This window comes from Tachysurus vachellii, chromosome 11, assembly GCF_030014155.1.
Source record: "Tachysurus vachellii isolate PV-2020 chromosome 11, HZAU_Pvac_v1, whole genome shotgun sequence".
NCBI lineage: Eukaryota > Metazoa > Chordata > Actinopteri > Siluriformes > Bagridae > Tachysurus > Tachysurus vachellii.
In genome coordinates this window covers 23,239,267-23,257,169 of record NC_083470.1, presented here as the reverse complement: position 1 = coordinate 23,257,169, position 17,903 = coordinate 23,239,267, and the positions used below count along the sequence as shown (strand labels likewise).

At 39.5% G+C, this 17,903-nt stretch overlaps 1 protein-coding gene across 2 annotated transcripts; it reads left to right on the top strand.

The window, feature by feature from the left end:
* The first annotated feature begins 4,308 nt into the window (after window positions 1-4,308).
* Window positions 4,309-13,174, top strand: ido1 (indoleamine 2,3-dioxygenase 1). 2 transcript variants are annotated; one of them, XM_060881289.1, is made up of 11 exons: window positions 4,309-4,327; window positions 5,399-5,526; window positions 7,146-7,241; window positions 8,004-8,123; window positions 9,394-9,512; window positions 9,674-9,688; window positions 9,884-9,983; window positions 10,077-10,194; window positions 10,345-10,396; window positions 11,266-11,414; window positions 12,716-13,174. In XM_060881289.1, exons 2-11 carry the CDS (start codon window positions 5,428-5,430, stop codon window positions 13,102-13,104), a joined length of 1,257 nt encoding a protein of 418 aa, XP_060737272.1. In that variant the 5' UTR covers window positions 4,309-4,327; window positions 5,399-5,427; the 3' UTR covers window positions 13,105-13,174. The 2 variants fall into 2 exon arrangements, with proteins under 2 accessions (XP_060737272.1, XP_060737273.1); XM_060881290.1 differs by lacking the exon at window positions 4,309-4,327 and adding an exon at window positions 4,409-4,427.
* The last annotated feature ends 4,729 nt before the right edge of the window (window positions 13,175-17,903 follow it).

Here is a 17,903-nt window from a genome sequence, read left to right as displayed (position 1 = left end):
TGTGTCCAAAATAAAGTGGCCCAATTTTGTGCTGCAGCTATAGATATGGAGATTTGAAGGTGTTTTAAGTTCATGGTCATGTTAGACTAGCTCATTTTGTGTTCAAGTCTTTGTATGAACAGCAGAGCTCGGACTCTTGGACACAGATGTTCTGATGTGTCCAAATCAATATTTGCAATGGGTTTTGTGTAAAAGACTGATACGCACTGGAGGGTGAATAATTAGCACTCATGATCTGCCTTTTATGTTTGTAAATATTAAATGTGGGCTTCAACCTGCTAATATGTGGACAAGACTGTGAACTTCATCAAAAGACAATTAAAAACACCATCAATCTTTAACATTATTTAATAATTATGGGGTCCCTCAAGGATCAGTTCTAGGACTGCTGTTTTTCTCATTATACATGCTTCCCTTAGAAAACATTATTAGAAGGCCTGGGATTAGTTTCTATTGTTATGCTGATGATACTCAGTTATATATTTAATCAAAATCAGATGAAATATCTAAATTGTCTAAATTAACTGAGTGCGTTAAAGAGATAAAAGATTGGATGACCTGTAATTTTCTGTTGTTAAATTCCGATAAGACAGCAATACTACTTATCTTTCCAAAAACCAGTACACAAAAGCTCTCACAATTCAACTTCCATTTAGAGGGATGTACTGTTACTACTAGCTCAACAGTGAAAGACCTGTGTGTTATATTAGACAGCAAGCTATCTTTTGAAAATCGTATCGCACATATTACAAAAACAGCTTTCTTCTATTGCTAAGCTAAGAAACATCCTATCTGTATCTGATGCTGAGAAGCTAGTTCATGCATTCATGACCTCCAGACTGGACTATTGTAATGCATCACTAGCTGGTTGTCCTGCATCTTCAATAAACAGGCTACAGTTTGGTCCAAAATGCTCTTACCAGGACAAAAATATATGATCATATAACCCCAATTTTATCATCTCTACACTGGCTACCTGTCAAGTTTAGAATTAAAGTTGAGAAAATGTCCGTTGTTAAAAGCGCTATACAATACATTTGAATGGTTTATGAGGTTTGGATGTTTTAGCATTTCTGAATAGTTGACACTTTTGTGTGTTTTTAGCTTTAGTGTTCAAAGTCAAACTGCCTCGAATGTGATTAAAGGGCTGTTAATTTGTAATCAGAGTACATTGAAATGTGTCTAATAAGTAAACCGGGTTATATTCACACAGCTGGAGGTGTTCCACATGTTCCTCCAAAGATGTTCCATACATTCACTTAGATATTCATTATAATGACATTCCTAAGGTTGGGCAATGATAATAATAAGACTGCAAATATATTGCTACTGTACATGATCTCGCACTATACAGGGTCCATAGTGTTTAAAAAAGCAAATCCCACTGCAAATTGTACAACCAACATTTTGAATTTCTGTTAAAATCCTAAACAAAATCAAGCCAGTGAATAAAAGCTACCGGAACATTTGACAAGTCATGCACAAACACTAAGTTAGTTAAGTAATCATTTTATAAAAGCTTTAAAATCAGGTCGATGACCTGGGAAAGGTCTATGTTCAAGGCCAGTTTTAAGAGAACGGCAGGATTATGTAAAGCCCACAGCCTGAAGCAAACAGAATTACAGAAAAAGACAAAGCGAGGGAAAAAATTTAGGAGTTAAATTTGCTCATCCACACAGCAAAAAAGTCCAGTGTTAAATTAACTCTCACAGAGTTGATTTCAACACTTTTTCAGAGTTTCTATAGCTCCACACTCTCTGGAGTTAAATTAACACTTTCTAAATAGTTAAATATTTAACACTATGCCGGAGTTCCTAATTTGACTCCAAAAAAGTGTTAAAATAACACTAAAAGGGATATCGAAAAACTGTTGTGAGTTGCATGTTTTAGGTGGTTAAAATTAGTTTCCTTCTTAAAAGATCTACAAAATAATGTTAAATAAACTAAAGCACAAAATAATTCCATGAACTTTTTTATTTTTAAAAGTTCAATTAAAACATTACAAAAGAAGGTACGATATACAAACTTTCATCGACAACACTGTTTGAACTTTGAATATCAAATGGCTTATAAAATTCAATCTCTGACATTTTTATAATACACCTTTCATCACTTCTTAGTACTCTGAATGCATGAAGATGCTCATCAAAAGTTTCTGTGAATAGTTTGTTTGCAACAGATAAATGTGATTGTCAACCAAAAGTACATCACTTATTTGACAGAAGACTGGCATTTCATCTTCTATTGCACTGCACACCACAAGTCCAGCTCTGTATTCTACACCATCTACTTTAACCCAACTGGTTGAGAAAATATCTTTCGTTAGGAACATTTCAAGCAGTTGAGCATTCTCATCTTCTATGGAAAATGATTTAATTGGCCCAAACTCATTATGTTTGAGGGTAAAGGTTTCCCAATGGCAAGCAATGGCCATCTGATGCTTTTTAGCTAAGGACTTTATGTTTTTGAAATTTTTAAAGAAATCTTTGAACATTTTAGGTTTCGATTCAAATCTCATTGACCACATACAGTATATAATAAGGGGCCAATTTTCCTTATAGAAGAAGGGTAATGAATCATGTAGTGATGCTTGGGAAGCAAATTTTTTTGTGGATACAAGTTCTTAAATAGTTTGTGGTGGTCAGCAATCAAGTGCTTCAAATACACTGTCAAGCCTGAAGTGAGACAAGGTGAAAACACTATGTACATTATTTGAAGTAACATAAGCAACAAACTCCAGTTCTTGTGTCCTGGAGGAACAATGTCTCCTAACAAAAGTGGCAGATCTTTCACAAGACATAATGTCTGGATGGAATTTAAACCAATGCTATTACCAGCACTCTCCAAAATAACCTTTGTGGGGCGATTTTTACGTTCTAAAAATCTATAATCAGAAGAATAAATCCTAGAAAGTAAATCCTCTTTAGATATAAAGTTGTGTGTGAGATGACCAAAAAGTAATTTCATTTCGTATTGAGCCACTCCTTCAAGGAGGTCATGCATTATATCGAAGGAGTAGTTATTGGTAACATGAAAATACTTCAGTGTATTAATTGTGGAATTTTTTTTTCAAACCATACAGTGACCTCAATTGTGGGTTTTCCTGGAGAGACTTGCAATGCATTTCAAAGATTTCTTTTCCACGAAGGACCACCTTAGGATCATCCTCACTGTATACTGTTTGAGAATCATTCTTTTCAATTAAACAAAGGCGACAGAAATGATGGCTATTAAATGACTCATTAAAACCAAGAATCGAGTGCATCCCTAGATTATCACCAGTGATTTGCATGATGGTGCCATATATCTGCTCATCTGAGAATGGAAGACTTAATCCCTGGCTTTCAAGTATCTTAATATCATTTATCAACGGTTCCAGTATAACATCAAAACCGTACTTGCTTAAATCTTGTGCGTGAAAAAGTGCTAACAAATGAATGTTCATAAGAACCGAATTAAATTTTGGGGGCAAGTTTCTTACAATAAAATAAAGACAGCCAATTTTGTGGATACAACGTTTGGAGCCAAGGGGGTTTGCTGTTTCAAAATCATCATAGTATATTTGGATGTGTAATGCATGTCTCTTTGTTGTAAATAAAGGATGGGAATTAAAATAACTTCCATCTCTAAAATCTGTAAAAAGTTCAGATTCTGATCTATAATCTTTCCTTAGGAGATCACAAATTTCTGGATTTCTGCACATGAATTGCAATGTTTCTAAAACTGGCACATATATAAAAGTATCATTCACTGGTACTTGGTCATAAGTGCCAGATTTCTGATTCAACCTGTTGTCATACCGCACACCTAATTTTATCTCAACCGGCTCTACAACTCCCCATTTTTCTTTAAAGTGTTTATTCCGTTTCCATTCGGTATTCAGATTTGTGAATGGGTTCTCTAATTTTTCAAACGATTCATTCGTTACAGTTTTGCAGGGGTCATTTGTAGGCAAAGCAGAGAGTATGTTATGCTTTGTTTGTGAGTGAAGCTCATCTGTTAGCTCCTCTAAATCTCCCACAATTGAGGTCACCAAACTGTTTGGAATCCCACTTGCTTGTATTTTGGCCACTATGGATTCACACAATTCTTTAGTTGAATTTTTAGCAAGCCCTAAATCATTGTCCTCTGATATAGCACTGAAATAAGGAGACTGATGCTGGGGATCCATAAGGTCCTCCAAAGCATCTACTTGAGATGAGCTTGCTCCGGGTCCCGGAGGGCGGGGCGGGGTCCCGGAGGGCGGGGCTTCTTTGTGAGATAGACCACAGACTCTGTACTACATTTAACAATTATTAAAAACAGGCACGTGCAACCTAGCGAGCAGGTGAAGAACTCAAACAACAAAATCACCAGCGAACTTACTTTAAATTTGCAAGAACTATAGACTAATACAATAACAGGATTAAATAAACCCAAAACATACTGTAAGTCCACTTACAGTTCTCACGGACACGCGTTTTATCAACTGGCTAGTTATCGTCCAGACAGTGACGGACCACGTCTTTCTCTCATTTCGGCCGTGTGGCGCGCGCGTGCCCGCTTGCGGTGTGAAGCGCGTCCGCGCTATTCTCCGAGACGCACTTGACGGCCTTTTGTGCAGCGGACTTTTTTTTTTGGACGACCTACAGTAGTTAAGGCGGTAGGTTTCCCGGTAGGCGGGCCGCCTGATCTGCAAAGTGCTGCGGGAAACCCTGTGTGTGTATATTATATATATATATATATATATATATATATATATATATATATATAGAGATATATAGAGATATACACACACATACACACGCTTGTAAGACTAATACTTTTTTTTTTAAATCTTCCGTAGCTAACATTGAGAATGCCAGTCCTAGCAATAAACAAAGCTTTGTAAAAGATCATTCTCATTCATTTTATTAATTCGCTCCATCATTTTAATTAAATCGTGGCCACGCTGCAATAATTTGATTCCTTGTTTTAGTTAAATCGTAACGAGTGATCATTGTAAAACGTGGCGATGTACACAGGCCTATAGGTTTTGTGTATGCATTGTCTTTTTTTCTATATTTTAATAACGTAACGTATATTTTAATGTGCAGTGCTCCACGGCACGTAATATTGTACATGCTGTTATTGAATTAGCATCAATCATAAATGTTTGAGTATTATTTCACTTAACTTACCTTTCAAACCGACGCGAGGATAATGGCGGGTGGCGTCTTCGTGGATTTCATTAGCGACAATTGAAAATGCGTGGACGGAAGTCCAATTACATCTCCATGGAGTTGGTTTAACACTGATGATCAACTCTGTGAAATGACTCCAACACCAAACACCATTTTACTCTGAATGTGTTAAAGTTACTCTTTTACTCTTTGAAATCAACTCTGAAATGTTTAACACCAAAATTTCAACTCTCCAGTTTTTGCTGTGCAGGTGTTAGGACTAAATATGGAACATAAAGCTGCAGACTCGGATGCAGAGCGATCCCTGTCTCTTAAAAGATATCATATATCTGAAGAATATGGCTTTGCACTGTCTGATCCTCTGGTATGTACATGTCAGTTAATACAGTTTTGAGGCATATGCAACATATACTGTATGTGTACATAATGGAAATTTACTGCTTTTAAGATAATTATTTACTGTATGTAATATAATATGATATCCTATACTATTATAATATTATTATTTTTTATAATATTACTCAGTAACAATGTATTATGAAGTTATATCACTGGTACAGACAAAGCCAATTGAAATAATTATTTAATTATTTTATTTTTATTGGCCTTTTTATTGAGCATTTTGCTCCTGTAATAAATGTTGTATAAATATGTACTACTTATTGTACGATTTAATGTATTAATATCTCATATGGAACATCTTTATAGAGATGAGATTTGAAAGACAGAGAAAGATATTTAGTATAAATGCTTTGGCTAAAAAACCCAATCCCACCAACTCTAGAAGACATGAAGCATTTGATGCTCTGCTACATTAATCTTATAACGAATCTATAATGAACTCAGATGATGAGCTAATTTTTGAGTTGCTCAGGAGCTTCTGGTTAAACAACTCCGATTGACTGTATATATGACTGGAGAAAAGACATTATTTCTAATCAAACTGTCTGGGTTCATGCTAATTCACACACATCAGTGTTTATAATTATTTAGAATCGTTCTTTCTTGTGTCCCCCGACTGAGGATGGGTTCCATTTTGATGCTATATAAATAAAATTTAATTAAACTGAATTGAGGGGGGGGCACAGTGGCTTAGTGGTTAGCACGTTCGCCTAACACCTCCACGGTTGGGGGTTCGATTCCCGCCTCCGCCTTGTGTGTGTGGCGTTTGCATGTTCTCCCCGTGCCTCGGGGGTTTCCTACGGGTACTCCGGTTTCCTCCCCCGGTCCAAAGACATGGTATGGTAGGTTGATTGGCATCTCTGGAAAATTGTCCGTAGTGTGTGAGTGCGTGAGTGAATGAGAGTGTGTGTGTGTGTGCCCTGCGATGGGTTGGCACTATGTCCAGGGTGTATCCTGCCTTGATGCCCGATGACCCCTGTGACCCGAGGTAGTTCGGATAAGCGGTAGAAAATGAATGAATGAATGAATGAATAAACTGAATTGATCGTGGGGACACACACTATGTTTTGTTGATTATTTTCCCCTGATGCCATGTCCCAAAGTGTTTTATTCATTCCTGATGATTACACATTGCAATTTTCTTATTCAATGATACTATGTTATAGTTGTATTTAAGGTTGTGGAACACATTCATTCAATCACTTACAATAGCAGTTTTCAGAGTGCTGACACTGGAAAGTCCTTCCATAAATGTTTACTAAATGTCACATTACCTAACCCTAACCCTAGCCATCACCTTATTCCAAACGATAGGTTATGAGAAATTAATGAGTTCTGTTTATTGATTCTGATGTTTCAGCATGACACGGCATGGTAGGATTATGTAAATATAGGATTATGTAATAATTGCTCACAATTATGAAAATACTATATTTTCATTTTTCATATAGAAGCAAATTTGTGCTAATTTTTAGCTGTGTAATGGGGAATATAACTGTCTTCATTTGGCAAGTGAACTGACAGTTTACTTCAGAAACCCTAGAGTGAAAATGACGTTGAATTTCTCTGGTCTACACAAAGGTCAAGCTGCCGCTGTACTTCCAGCCGTGGATGGACATCGCAGAACGTGCCAGTGAGCTCGTCTCAGCTCACGCCCTTCGCTCGTCCATTCATAAGGTACAGCGGAGTGTGATCTGAATGTAAATACTAGAAAAAACACATAACATTACAATATACAACATACAACCTGGTAATATTCCTTTGGTAACCTCACTTTCCTTACTGCCAATAAGTGAGTGATATTAATATAGGCTGTAAACTGGGTATAATTCCTCTAACTTCCTGCTGGAATAATCTTATTCTTCACTAGCAATTACATTTATGTGGGAATTTCAAGAGAAGCATCTTAGATCTGATTGAATTGAAATGCATAGTGACAATATGTCTAGATTTTTTTTTTTCTAAACAGTATCTAAAAAAAAAGTATCTTATTGTTGGCTGAACTGGTTCTACAATGTTTATTAGTGTAAAAAAATATAATCAGAAATCAATCGTTATTATTCTGTAATGATTGATTTTGTCTTTCTACTTTAACTTCTGTGACTATTTGATTAAGATGTTCCATTTCTTAACACCTTAAACCTAAATACCTTAATAACAATCAGCCTTTTTTTACCTGGTTTGCATGTCAGTGTTGTTGCGTTCTTGCCGTTTGCGTAGTGAACGAATAACGTGAAAATAACAAATCCTGGATGGTGAAAAATGTATCACTAAAATAATGGACACACATGCCAATGTATCATAAATTACTGTTGGAAATTATGCATCGTGACCTTTTTCTTTCCATTTTCTAAACCCAGTTCCTATTAACTGCTACTAATATTGGTGTAATTAAAATGAAAACAGTAAACTCCATTAGAGTTGTTGTTTAAAACCCAGATGCCTCAGTTGGAAACTGACCTGCTGCAAAGCCATCGAGAGCTACGCCTGGCTCATCTGGCCCTGAGCATTATCACTATGTGTTACGTCTGGCAAGAGGGGGAAGAAGATAAAGTAAAGGTACAGCAGTCCATAAGTATTTCCGGTCAAAAACGTATTCAATTGACTGCTAATATAGAAATAATTCTCTGAGTAAAAGTAAAAATATAACACATTTCTTGAGTCAGAGTAAATAAACCATCTAGTTTGAGTAATTACTGCTCAATTACTTTTCCATATGTATACAGTGCACACAATTAATCTGAAACAGTTCTTACTTTCTTATTATTCCGTTTATATATTAACTACCCAACTGAGTTAGGCTGAAATACCTCAGGTAAAATTAGTCGGCTAGGTAACTTAGCCAAATGCTTCAGGCTCTCTTGCTAAGTTACAGTATTAGCTAGCTCATGTTATGATCACTAGAAAAGATGCCTCTTACACACAATCTTGTAGAATCTCTTAGCTAGCTAAAGGCTAACCTGGTCATGCTTCCACAAGTTGAATGTTGAGTTGTGAAATGCTGATATCTTTCACAATTTGCGGTTCAATTTCAAGTTGTTTTCTTTGAAGCACTTAAAAATGAATATACTATAGCTAATACATCGACAGGGACGCTCATCTCTCTCCTCTAGCCTAGATATTGCTGCTGCTAAGCATTTAGCATCTGAAGTGTGAAATTTTGAAATGTTTAATGTACACATACTGTATTTTAACTTTACTTATTCCAACACTATTCCAAGGTTAAATGTATCAGTGTCTTTTATTTAGTGTAGTAAAATGACTATAATTTATTAATAATAATACAAACCACACCAAAACTAAACCATGTTCTTGAATACAGAATTAACTTGTTACTTTAAACCTTTGAGTACTTTGAGTACTAAAGAACAAAGAACAGAATGAAAACTAGGGGGCACGGTGGCTTAGTAGTTAGCACGTTAGCCTCACACCTCCAGGGTTGGGGGTTCGATTCCCGCCTCCGCCTTGTGTGTTTGGAGTTTGCATGTTCTCCCCGTGCCTCGGGGGTTTCCTCCGGGTACTCCGGGTCCCCCCCCACCCCCCCAAAAAGGCATGCATGGTAGGTTGATTGGCATCTCTGGAAAATTGTCCGTAGTGTGTGATTGCGTGAGTGAATGAGAGTGTGTGTGCCCTGTGATGGGTTGGCACTCCGTCCAGGGTGTATCCTGCCCTGATGCTCGATGACGCCTGAGATAGGCACAGGCTCCCCGTTCGGATAAGCGGTAGAAAATGAGAGAGAGAGAGAGAATGAAAACTGCTTAGTCAGCAAACCAATACATCTGTCATATTTAAGCATTTGTGTGTGTGTATATGTGTGTGTGTGTGTTAGGTTCTCCCACAGAACCTAGCAGTACCATACTGGGAGGTTTCTCAGAAGTTGGGTCTCCCGCCAATACTTACTCATGCTGATGGGGTTTTGGCCAACTGGAGGAAAAGAGAGCCAGATGGGTAAAATATTTTTTCTTTCTGACAGGGTTTCATATCATACACACTCAGCATTAATATATTTCTATGTTAATATGTTCTCTCTCTCTCTTTTTTTTGCTAACACTGTAAAACCGTTTCTTGTCATTTTTATGCAAATGATGGATCCATGTTGCTGTTTCCAGTCCACTTGACATGGAGTAAGTTTAACTGTTGCAATGGTAAAATTCTATTTTTGCTCAAGAAAAAAAACGATTAAAAAAAAGGTAAATTTGCAATTCAAGTTGGCCAGTAGAGGGAGCCTTATTATTATAACTGCACTGAAAAGCAACTCTTTAGTGATACAAAGCCACTGTCACACACTAACTGTGTGTGTGTGTGTTGTGTCCTGGGAGGAATCTGGAGCTGTTGTTCAGTTTACCTGGTGGTGAAAGTGTGAGAGGTTTTTTTCTCGTCACTCTGCTGGTGGAACTGGCTGCTGTTCCTGCTCTCAAGGTCTTCGATGTCCATTAAAATTGAAACTCAAACATGGTTCTCCATATTCTGCTACACTAAAGCATACACTAAAACATTGTTTCCATGGTGCAGGCCATCCCTGAAGTGATCGGTGGTGTCTGTGACGGTGACGTTTCCGGGGTGATCCGAGGGCTTGATGTCATCAGTCTGTCTATAGATGACATGAAGAAAGCTCTCAAACAAATGCACGGTAATGATGCAGTCCTTAAATGCCAGTAACTTCTCTTTATTTATTTATTTATTTATTTATTTAGGCACTGATTATAAGTATATATATTATAGAGACTGATTTAAACACTTGAAATGTTAATGCTTCATTGACTTCTCTATAATATTTCAGTATACGTGGATCCTTCTGTATTCTATGGCATTATGAGGATCTTTTTATCAGGGTAAGCAACTAGATCATTTTTAAAAATATATATGTATTTGGGGGCACGGTGGCTTAGTGGTTAGCACGTTCGCCTCACACCTCCAGGGTTGGGGTTTGATTCCCGCCTCCGCCTTGTGTGTGTGGAGTTTGCATGTTCTCCCCGTGCCTCGGGGGTTTCCTCCGGGTACTCCGGTTTCCTCCCCCGGTCCAAAGACATGCATGGTAGATTGGCATCTCTGGAAAATTGTTCGTAGTGTGTGATTGCGTGTGTGTGTGCCCTGCGATGGGTTGGCACTCCGTCCAGGGTGTATCCTGCCTTGATGCCCAATGACGCCTGAGATAGGCACAGGCTCCCCGTGACCCGATGTAGTTCGGATAAGCGGTAGAAGATGAATGAATGAATGAGAATCCCTTATTTTGGCACATATACATAACATTTTTTGGAGGTTGGAGTCAGAGCACATGGTCAGGTATGATACAGCACCATGAGCAGTGAGGGTTAAGCGTGTTGCTCAAGGGCCCAAAAGTGGCAGCTTGGCAGTGCTGAGACTCAAACCCCAATCCTCTAATCAACAACACAGCATCCTAACCACTTGAGCCACCACTGCCCCTATACTGTACATACCCTTTTTGATAGGTCTGTGCCCACTGTAGCCTCAGTTTCCTGTATGGATGCAGTATGATGTTCTGCTTGATCTGACATGTTGAGATGCTTTTCAGAGGTTATTTGAGTTATCATAGCCTTCCTGTCAGCTTAAAACCAGTCAGGTCTGTGTTGTCATTACCTGAATCTCTTGACCTGAATGTGCACTGTACTTCTACCACACGCTGTCATCACTGTATCCATACTGTTGTATTTGGACACCTGCACAATGGCGCATGTTTCAGATGGAAAGACAACCCGTCGATGGCAGAGGGGCTTGTTTACGAAGGCGTTCAGGCTGAACCGATGGAGTTTTCAGGAGGAAGCGCAGCTCAGAGCAGTTTGCTCCACAGCTTTGATGAACTGCTGGGCATCAAACACGAGGAAAAAAGTGGTGAGATACAGTAGATCATCTCCACAACATTACATGTTAGAGCAAAATATGAGCAGTGTGAACTTATACACTAGAATCTGCACCATAAAAGTCAAAATTGATAATATTCTATAATCTTTTAATACGTTATCCTTTCTATAGTAACAATGTAAATTGGTGAAGTTTGCTGTAATGAGATTTATTTAGGATTTTATGATGTTTTTAAGGACAGATCCATTTGGGGTTTCATTGTAGCATGACAAATTGGATTTTATTTAGGAGAGAGAAAAGAAAGGCTGATGAAGGAATGATTCCCAAAATTGTAGCTATACAAGGATTAAAAATAATCAAATTTTGTTTGTTAATTAATAAACGTGGGGGGGCACGGTGGCTTAGTGGTTACACCTCCAGGGTTGGGGGTTCGATTCCCACCTCCGCCTTGTGTGTGTGGAGTTTGCATGTTCTCCCCATGCCTCTGGGGTTTCCTCCGGGTACTCCGGTTTCCTCCCCCGGTCCAAAGACATGCATGGTAGGTTGATTGGCATCTCTGGAAAATTGTCCGTAGTGTGTGATTGCGTGAGTGAATTGATGCCCGATGACGCCTGAGATAGGCACAGGCTCCCCGTGACCCGAGGTAGTTCGGATAAGTGGTAGAAAATGAGTGAGGGAGAGAGAGAGAATTAATAAATGTAATTGTAATTTAAAAGGAGTTTAAAAGGCATAAAACATGCCTTGATGTGGCATTAGTGGAAAATAATCATGGTGTTATGTTATATCATATATAACATTATCTAATGCAGTGGCGGTTCTAGGATTTTTCTGTAACAGGGGCCATTAAGGGGCCACATGTTACATTCAGGGGCCAAGTACAGGATACATTCAAGCACACAAAATAATTTATTCAGTACGGCGCGAATACATTTCGGCAGTCATTCCTTTTTCAAACGCTCGAGTGCCGCCAATTGTTTGGGGGTGGAATTGCATCTGTGATCGTTGTGAAAAATTCTCTAGTTGCTCTTCTCGTCGACGATTGATGGAACGGGGGCCAATCAGGGGCCAATCAGATTTCAGCAGGGGCCAGGGCCCCTGTGGCCCTACCTCTAGAACCGCACCTGAGCTAATGTAACATGATATCACTTCATGATATTATCAGAAACTCTGCTTAGAATTGGACCAAGTCATACCACCATATCACTGATTATTTTATTTTCTAACAGCATGCTTCTGAAAAGTTTCAGTCCTTACTTAGTGTAGACATCATGAGACATTTTTTCCACAATACAGATATAAACATTGAATCTGTGTAAACTTTGTCCATTCAGCAAACTTCCTGACCCGCATGAGAGACTACATGCCTCCATCTCACAGATGCTTTATCGATGAAATCTCTCGTGCTCCGTCCCTGAAGGCTTTTGTACTAAATCAAGCTAACGATGGTTTGACGGAGGCTTTCGATCGCTGCGTGGCTCAGCTGGTTTCACTGCGGAGTTACCACATCAGTGTAGTATCACGCTTCATCACAGTCCCAGCATCCCGAGCCAAACAGCTCCGCTATGCTGTCCCAGAGTCTTTAAAAGAACACGACCCCGTGTGGAAAGGACCCATGGCGCTGGAAGAAAGAGGAACAGGCGGCTCTGGGATCATGAGCTTCCTGAAGACTGTGAGGGACAGAACGAAAGACGTTTCGATCTCAGCGAGAAGTGATATATGAGGAGGACACAGCTTTATTATACAGGAACATTAAGGAAAGTTATTCAAAATGTGACCTGCTCTTTAAAATAAATGAGCTTTAATGAAAGTCTGATTAGTGAGTGTTTTTTGTATCGTAAGGAACAAAGCTGAAAATATCACGATGATAAGATGGAATCAGATAATTAAAGCATTCCTCTCATCCAGTTTTAATTTGAATAATTTTTTTCTTGAACATGAACATCAAAACCACACAATTTCTTTACAACTCTAATCCTTCAGTAAGCTGCTTGGGAGAACGTCTTTCCCCCAGGAAGGTCTCCAAATATCACAAAAACCCTAAAGGTTGCTCATCAGTGGCTCTGATTTTACCTTGATAAAGTTATGACACTCTGTAAATGAATAACGCATGCAAGAGAAATTTCATGGGTTTCTTAAACAGTACTGAAGTACATAAGGAATCAGTCCTTTCTTCTCTTGCCAATAGCCTGCTTTATCTTAACAGCGCAGGTACAGTACATTACATGTCAGACAATTTGACAGCATCGGTAGAAGTTACTCCTCGCTGTCACGGAAAGTGCTTTTCATTCCTGCATCAGTTTATACCCAGTAAATTGTTCTGGGCTTATAAACACAACGTATTTAACGCAGGGATTAAACATGCTCATTGGTGCATAAAACGTTATTATGGGCATGCTTTGTGTTTAAAATGCCATGGTTTCATTCCAACCCATAATTTAAACCAGTGACATAGTTTTCCATTACATGTAACCATTAATCTTTTCATTTAAGCCCCATTCAAATGCAAAAATATGTACCCCAACCCAACCCCACGAACTTGAATTTGACTCGAACCACCCGGGTCAGTTAGCTGATGACCACTTAGCCGCAGGGAGATCATGTAAGCACGCTTGTGTGATGTGGACCCTGTTTCGATTTACTTAGAAACAAACGTCCTAGTAAACAGTACTTCATTTGGTGCTAATAAAGAGGCAATTTACAATTATATCCTACTTATAAAGGAATGCTGAGCAAAACAATACACATGGGACAGAGGATTATTGTATAAACTACCATGTGGAATGCATATGCATATTTGTATTTTTGTGCAGCCTTGGTTCAAGTGGTTAAGACTCTGGGTTGTTGATTTAGAGGATTAGGGTTCGAGCCCCAGCACTCCTGAGTGCTGCCACTGTTGGGCCCTTGAGCAAGGCCCTTAAACCTCTATGTTCCAGGGGTGATGTATCATGGCTGACCTTGTGCTCTGACTCTGATATGCAAAGAAATATCTTCACTGTGCATTAATGCATATGTGACAAAATAAGTGCTGCTTCTGGTGCAAGTTTTTTAGAATTTTTACACACAACATTCTCTAGAGTTTCTACTGAACGGTGAGCGAAAAGGCTGTAACACTGTGAGAGAGATGAGAATGACCAGACTGATCTGAGATGACAGAAAGTCTATAGTAACTCATATAATCACACTTTATAACCATGGTGAGCAGAAAATGATCTCAGAACATGTTAAACCATGAGGCAAAACAGAAGAAGACCACATCAGGTTCTGCACCTGACAGCCAAGAACAAGAGTCTGAGGACAGCCAAAGACCGGATAAAGAGCAGGGGATTTTCCTTCTGCTCTTCAGTCTGATGTGGTCTAGCTGATCAACCTCAAGGTTTTGTCATGATGGCTTGGACAATTCCCTGCTCCAACACCAGGGGGTGTTCCGTCAGGGTTTGTTCATGTCTTGTGCCATTTGCTTTTGTTTGTTTTTGTCCTCACCTGTGTTTGTCCTGCCTGAACACTTTCCTTTTTCCTGAATACCACCTCTGCACATCTGCTCCATATCTTCCTCTGAATACCTCCCCTATTTATACCTGTTGTCTCGAGTGTGTTTTTTGGCTACTGGTTTCTTGTTATCGGTTTTGTAATCATTTTCATGTTTTTTTAAGGCATCCGATTCTAACACAGTTACTGTATTCTTTCTGGCAGCTTTAACAAATCTGTCCATTTTCCTGATTCCCTCAGATCTCCATGATTCTTTTTCCCACACCCAGAGCCGCTCCTGACCTCCTTGGGGGTCCTCCTAAGCAACATTCTGCTAAGGGGCCCTCCTACCTGACCCGTGAGCCACACATTCACACTTGCACTGGCACAGCTAATTTAGCTAGTCAGATAGAGACTAGAGACAGAATCATTCATTCATTCATCTTCTACCGCTTATCCGAACTACCTCGGGGTGCCTGTGCCTATCTCAGGCGTCATCGGGCATCAAGGCAGGATACACCCTGGACGGAGTGCCAACCCATCGCAGGGCACACACACACACTCATTCACTCACGCAATCACACACTAGGGACAATTTTTCCAGAGATGCCAATCAACCTACCATGCATGTCTTTGGACCGGGGGAGAAAACCCCCGAGGCACAGGGAGAACATGCAAACTCCACACACACAAGGAATGCGGGAATCGAACCCCGACCCTGGAGGTGTGAGGTGAACGTGCTAACCACTAAGCCACCGTGACCCCGAGACAGAATCACATCAACTTAACTTTACTGTTATTTGCTCTTGCTGACATCAAACTTGAAGAGAACACAAGTTTACCTGATTGCTGTTCTCGCATTTTACTCTCATTTTGTTTCTTTTTTCTCTATTCGTGGCCAGATGGATAGCTTCGCTTCATATTGTCATCTACACAGTAAACATTAACACGAGCTGTAAAACGAGGCAGGGGAGGCGGGGCCTTGCGTAATTTGCGGGGCCCTACGCAACTTGCGTAGTGAGCGTATAGGGCCGATCGGCTCTGCCCACACCATACTCTATGAACTCTAGAAACTGCGGTGTGAGAAAAAACCCATTAGATCAGCAGTTTCTGAAATACTCAAACCATTGGTATCATTTGGTCCCAACAACCACATCATAGATAAAGACACTGAGATGTGAAACACTTTTTTTTTTTTCTTTTTTTTTTGCATTCTGATGTTTGAATGTGAAAAACTAACCTGTATTTTTTTTTATAATCTAATTTCAATAGATATCTGCATGAACATGCAGCTCTAACAGCGTTCCTAATAAACTGGATGTTGTCTGTATTAGACCTTAGATATCTGCAATATGAATGCTGCGCAGTACCCTAAGTGTACGCTAGAGAGCGCTAAAGCTTGTTACATGTTAGAAAAAAAAAGACACAGCAGCAGTAATGCCCTTTGACCTGAATTACACCTTCTTCAGGGCTCAGGCTCAGACTTTGAATGAATTCAAATCAGTCGTAAATCCAACAATACTGTGCTTGGCAGAGGTGACGTAGCAGACAGCAGAGTGATGTATTAAAGGCAGGGATCCTCACACTGCGCCCCAGTGCCATCGTTATGTGTCATCTACAAACTTGGGCTTAAAACCCTTCATGCACGATTTGACCACATGTATATAATTCACCTGACGTTTGACAGGTCATGCTGTGAAATGTGATGCGAATTCTGATAAATGTGAAGTCTAGGGTGTGGGACTTCCATCAAGGATGACTTTACAGTTTCCTCTGATGCTCAGCTGTGAAGATTTATTAAAACACACACACACACACACACACACAAAAACGAGCCTGTTCCACCCTTTTGGATGCGCTCATCGTTCCCACAGCAATCTCTGGAACAGGAATAAAGCAGGATAAGCATTTGGTGTTCTCAGTGTAGTCAATGTACTGTATGGGTTCTGTGTGCTATATTATAAACAGTCTCAATATCTTATTGCTAGTTTTTATTACTGAAAATTCATATAAAGCTGTTAATGCCATAACTCCACTGGTGTAGCCAGGAATACATTTCAAGCTGAGATGAGGATATAAGCATTTTGGCTGGATGCCAGACAGTAGTAGAAGCTGTCATGATGTTCAGAATATGATATCTACTGTAATTATTTACTATACCTCAAACACAGGCCACATGGAGAGCAGCGATACATATCAGAAAAGTCACTACATGCTTAACCCTCATCTGCTTCGCCAAAACATGGATACAGTGAATGAATAAAAGCAGAGCCGATCGGCCCTATACGCTCACTACGCAAGTTGCGTAGGGCCCCGTAAATTACGCAAGGCCCCGCCTCCCCCCTGCCTCTTTTACAGTGCGTGTTAATGTTTACTGTGTAGATGACAATATGAAGCGAAGCTATCCATCTGGCCATGAAAAGAGAAAAAAGAAACAAAATGAGAGTAAAATGCGAGAACAGCAATCAGGTAAACTTGTGTTCTCTTCAGGTTTGATGCCAGCAAGAGCAAATAACAGTAAAGTTAAGTTGATGTGATTCTGTCTCTAGTCTCTATCTGACAGTAAATTAGCTGTGCAGTGCTGCTAGTGCAAGTGTGAATGTGTGGCAAATGGTTTACATGGCTCACGGGTCAGGTAGGAGGGCCCCTTAGCAGAATTTTGCTTAGGGCCCCAAGGAGGTCAGGATCGTCTCTGAATAATAGTCAATGTAATGGTGAAAAATATGTATAATCCTGATCGCCTCCTGATGTTTTTCACTAAATCACCTAGTAGCCAATATAAAGTGACTAAAGATACTAAAAAAAGTGTTCATTATAATGCAGGAAAAACAATATAATCTGTACCATACAAATCGTCACCATCAGCATCATATGCACTGTATGTTTGGAACTGTTCAATTTCAAGCGGTATAAAATGGCGGTTTTAGCCGAACCTCCATCTTAGCCATCAGTTACACGAAACTGATACAGCGCAACATCCTGCTTCAGATACAAGGCCTGTGTGAAGAAGGAAAAGGGAATTGCCCTCCGGGAGCCGTTTCTCCGCAGTGCTTA

Excerpts from the sequence above, each read along its gene's own strand:
- ido1 (XM_060881289.1), top strand. The coding sequence starts at position 5,428 with ATGGAACATAAAGCTGCAGACTCGGATGCAGAGCGATCCCTGTCTCTT. Across the intron at positions 7,242-8,003 it reads TTCGCTCGTCCATTCATAAG|ATGCCTCAGTTGGAAACTGA; the intron begins GTACAGCGGAGT and ends TTTAAAACCCAG. Across the intron at positions 9,984-10,076 it reads CTGCTGTTCCTGCTCTCAAG|GCCATCCCTGAAGTGATCGG; the intron begins GTCTTCGATGTC and ends TCCATGGTGCAG.